The following is a 4,553-nucleotide window of genomic DNA, read 5'->3' on the forward strand; positions in this document are numbered from 1 at the left end:
TAGTTCAACTTTATTTTTGCAGTTGTGTATTTATTATATAATAAATACTTCTGAAGGAGTGGCGGTGCGTTTTCACGGGAACTTCTCACATTTTCAGTGTTGGTTTCCTCAACTTTCCATCGGTTTGATGCAGATAAGAGTTTTCAGCGCGGTCTGTTTAATATGTTTAATCTGTGAGGAATCCGGGTTGCTTTCCTCTTTATTCGTAGGTTAAATGGAGCAGTAGTGCCATCGTGGCGCGCAGCAGCAGCAGCGGGCTGAGCTCAGAGAGGAGGAGAGATCAGAGTCACACTGCCATCACTCTCCGCTGGCAAATCAGACTGCACACCACACAGAAGTGTTACACAACAAAGGATGTCCGCAAAATAAAGCGTCGGGACCGAGTGGAACAGCCGACGACCTCCAAGGACTGGGTTTCCTGCGGAGGAGCGCGCACGAGATGAGCGCCGTCACTTTATTTTGTGCCAAGTTGGAAACGCGCAGAAGACACGTGGAATTTGTGTAAGTGTAAATGAATTTATGTTTAGCAGTGCGTTCTCGTTCTCGTTTGGATTTGGAACAGTTCTTTGCAATCCAAACCGAGACAACCGCGGCGGCGCGGCGCAGAGCGCACACTCCAGACTGAGGACACAAGCTGCGCCTCTGCCTGGTGAAGACGCGGATCTCCACATAAACATCACACTGACAGCTGAATTTAGGTGGGTGTTCGCCATCACTCATGTATGACTGTTTATTTATTTTAATTTGACGCTGCACCAATGTGAGCGCGCACTCTGGATATGATGTGTGCGTAACAGGAGCCGTGACTGATGCTTTCCAAAAGGCGACGCATTTAAATAAGACCCCCCACACGCTTGCCAAGTAAACCTAAATAAATAAATAGTCTAAATGAATAAACAAACAAACAGCTGGATCAATACAGGCAACAATTTAATGACAGTGGGACATGCCTGGAGGTTAAACAAATCAGACGAACCAGCCCCAAAACAATCAATAAACGTTATTGATGAGGTGGTATATAAGGTTGGCCACAGCACTCTGATTACTCAACAGCTCCACCACAATATGGCGTGAAAGTTTCCAGCTGAGATATAATGAAAATTATAGGCACTTTTACTTTTAAAAACGTAATTTTGTACATTTTTTTTTACTGTTTGTTCTTCATACTGTAGAATGTCTGCTGCTGCTGCTGCCACTGAACGGATTCATGGACAAGTCATATTTTTTGGGCAGCTGCTGGAGAGATTTTTTTGAAATATTTATAGCAGTTCTTGTGGAAGGATGATAGCTGTGACGAGGAGGCTATGGATGACCCAGCCTGTGGGGGAGCTGGTGCCAAGACAACCCACTTCCCCACCAGCTAAACAGTCCGTCTGAACCCTGCTCCAGAGAGGCCGCAGCAGCTGCAGGCTGGGGATGTGATGGGGTGACTCTTCTCAGCCGCCCCCCTCCCCCCTCCCTCTCTCTTTCTCTCTCAGCTCATTCTGTGGTGTAATCTAAACAATGGATCAGAATTTCTCCACAGTACGAGATGGCAAGCAGCTGCTTCAAGTGAGGGACTCGTCCAAACGTGTGCTGACAGGATGCTTCCTCTCTCTCCTCATCTTCACCACGCTGCTGGGCAACACGCTCGTGTGTGCCGCTGTCACTAAGTTCCGACACCTGCGGTCGAAGGTCACCAATTTTTTTGTCATCTCCCTGGCCATCTCTGACCTCCTGGTGGCGATCTTGGTGATGCCGTGGAAGGCGGCGACAGAGATTGTGGGGTTTTGGCCATTTGGTGCATTCTGCAATATTTGGGTTGCATTTGACATCATGTGTTCCACAGCTTCTATCTTGAACCTGTGTGTGATTAGCGTCGATCGTTACTGGGCCATCTCCAGCCCTTTCCGTTATGAACGGAAGATGACTCCAAAAGTGGCATGTCTGATGATCAGCATGGCATGGACCCTGTCCGTTCTCATCTCCTTCATCCCCGTGCAGCTTAACTGGCACAAAGCTCAGACTACTAGTTATGCAGAGCTAAATGGAACATACCCCGGTGACCTGCCACCTGACAACTGTGACTCCAGCCTCAACAGGACATATGCCATCTCCTCTTCCCTCATCAGCTTCTACATCCCTGTGGCTATTATGATCGTCACCTACACCCGGATATACCGCATTGCCCAGAAACAGATACGGCGAATATCTGCCCTGGAGCGGGCAGCTGAGAGTGCCAAAAACCGCCACAGCAGCATGGGTTCAAACATCGAGAGCGAGAGCTCCTTCAAAATGTCATTCAAACGTGAAACCAAAGTCTTAAAAACGCTCTCAGTCATCATGGGAGTGTTTGTGTGCTGCTGGTTACCCTTCTTTATCCTTAACTGCATGGTTCCTTTCTGTGAGACAAATGGCACCGCCAACTTGCCCTGCATCAGCCCCACCACCTTCGACGTGTTCGTGTGGTTCGGCTGGGCAAACTCCTCGCTCAACCCCATCATCTATGCCTTCAATGCCGACTTCCGCAAGGCCTTCTCCATCCTCCTTGGCTGCCACCGGCTCTGCCCCGGGAGCAATGCCATTGAGATCGTGAGCATCAACAACAACATGGGAGCACCGACCTGCAAGGCCAACACTCAGTATCAGCCCAAACGTCACATCCCGAAGGAGGGCAGCCACTCGGCCAGCTACATCATTCCTCACAGCATCCTGTGTCAGGAGGAGGAGTTACACAGGAAGGATGCGTGCGCTGGGGAGGTTGAGGTGGGGATGTGCAACAGCACCTTGGAGAAACTCTCCCCAGCCATCTCTGGGAATTTAGACAGCGATACTGAGGTGACGCTGGAAAAGATCAATCCCATAACACAGAATGGACAGCATAAAGCTGTGTTGTGTTGAGAAAACATGGATCAGAGGTGTGCAAGAAGTGTACAGATGCCAGTGACTGACCTAAGGATGTGACTGCCATGGAAAATCTACATGGAACAACCAGGAGAATGTTTTAAAGTAAATGCACTTTATTGTAGATATAATCTGCAAAATACCATCAACATTTATTTATCACACTGACCGAATTGATGATAAATGTTGATTTAAAATAACGTGAATATATAAGCAGAACACTGAAGTGTGCAGATGTATACATGTTTTATATTAGCAAATATGTATACATCCACATTTTCTGCTGTATAGTACTGACATTGTCCTAGAAAGGCTTCAACACAGTATATACAAGGGAGAAAGTTGTAGTGCTTCTTAGCAAAATGTCTTGTAGGTGCTTTATATGTGTTTCCTGCTCTTGGAAGACAAAAATGTGGGTAAACTGGTTTTGTTGCAGTATAGATAAATGTTGATTGCCGTCACTTTTTCTTCAAAAGTTAATTATTAGGGGTGCGCAGCTCTGCCATTATAAAATGGTTTGATATGTGTCAAGATACGTGGGCTATCATACGATTCAGGAATGATATTTGTCATTATGGAACAATATGATTTAATGTGATTCGATTTAGTACAATACAGAGCAATGTGATGCAATTCATTGTTTAATGTAGACATTCAATTTCCATGATAAATTAAAATATGCTAAAAGTGGCTTTGCTTACCTTCAAATACATATTTCATGACCAGGGAGCTTCTTCATATTTTTATGCCTGTGCTGTGCCTTTTGTTCACCATTGGGGGGACCGCCACATAGAGTAGCAGAAAGTGCAGCACAGGAGATGCCCAGAAGAAGAAGTCAGATGCTGTTAGCATAGTATAATAGCAGAGCATAACTTTCCCATAGACTCCGTCATCATCTTTGTTGTGTGCGATGCATGCTGGGAAGGCAAGAGGGCAAACAACTATGGCAAATCCAGATTTTCGTACGTTTAGGGTGGAATAACTGAATGAATTCTTAACGTAGTCCAAAATAATCACCTTTTCAAGGCTTTGCTTCTCCTCCTTTCGTTCAGCATGAGTGAAAGTGATCACTGTGTCAGAAATTATTGTCTTTAAAAACATTACCGCTAAGTACTGTTATTTCGTACCCCAATTCTTTCTGTAATACTGCCCCTCACAAAGTACAAACTCGAACTATTCCGCACTTTTAAATTTAATCAAAGTCACAGCAAAAACACCCAGGCCTGGGCCCTGCAAGAACTTCTCTTACAGACAAGATCCACTCTTACAGAACCCAGAACAATGGATACAAGCATTTTTATACAGTTATTACATATGCGTGACAGAGGCGGACCATATTTCGCAAAATCCTTCTCTTATTGGCCCCCCTGTGGGCATTCAAGGGAGGTCCACTCACCTGCCCCAGGTCCGTGCAGTAACGGGAGACATATGATTTATAATTGTAACCTAACTCTCTTTATCCTAAGTGGTAAAAACTGGTTAAAGCCAGTTCTACATGCACAAACCAAGAAAGAACAAAGGAAAATGAGAAAAAGAATGAAACTAAAAGTATAACCCTAAATGAAATAACTACCTTTATCCCAAAACATGTACAGAAAACAAATAAAACCATAACTGAACACAGAAATATATCTAACGGTACCTGGATGAACTAACTTTCTGTTAGCAAA

General features: G+C 45.0%; 1 protein-coding gene across 2 annotated transcripts; it reads left to right on the top strand.

Annotated features, from left to right (window-relative positions):
• Positions 1-206: 206 nt before the first annotated feature.
• On the top strand, positions 207-3,605 carry drd1b (dopamine receptor D1b). 2 transcript variants are annotated; one of them, XM_034178059.1, is made up of 2 exons: positions 207-698; positions 1,173-3,605. In XM_034178059.1, exon 2 carries the CDS (start codon positions 1,504-1,506, stop codon positions 2,878-2,880), a length of 1,377 nt encoding a protein of 458 aa, XP_034033950.1. In that variant the 5' UTR covers positions 207-698; positions 1,173-1,503; the 3' UTR covers positions 2,881-3,605. The 2 variants fall into 2 exon arrangements, with proteins under 2 accessions (XP_034033950.1, XP_034033951.1); XM_034178060.1 differs by having other exon boundaries at positions 207-501.
• Positions 3,606-4,553: the final 948 nt, after the last annotated feature.

The sequence above is a fragment of the Thalassophryne amazonica genome, chromosome 9 (assembly GCF_902500255.1).
Source record: "Thalassophryne amazonica chromosome 9, fThaAma1.1, whole genome shotgun sequence".
Taxonomy (NCBI): Eukaryota; Metazoa; Chordata; class Actinopteri; order Batrachoidiformes; family Batrachoididae; genus Thalassophryne; species Thalassophryne amazonica.

Excerpts from the sequence above, each read along its gene's own strand:
- drd1b (XM_034178059.1), top strand. The coding sequence starts at position 1,504 with ATGGATCAGAATTTCTCCACAGTACGAGATGGCAAGCAGCTGCTTCAA.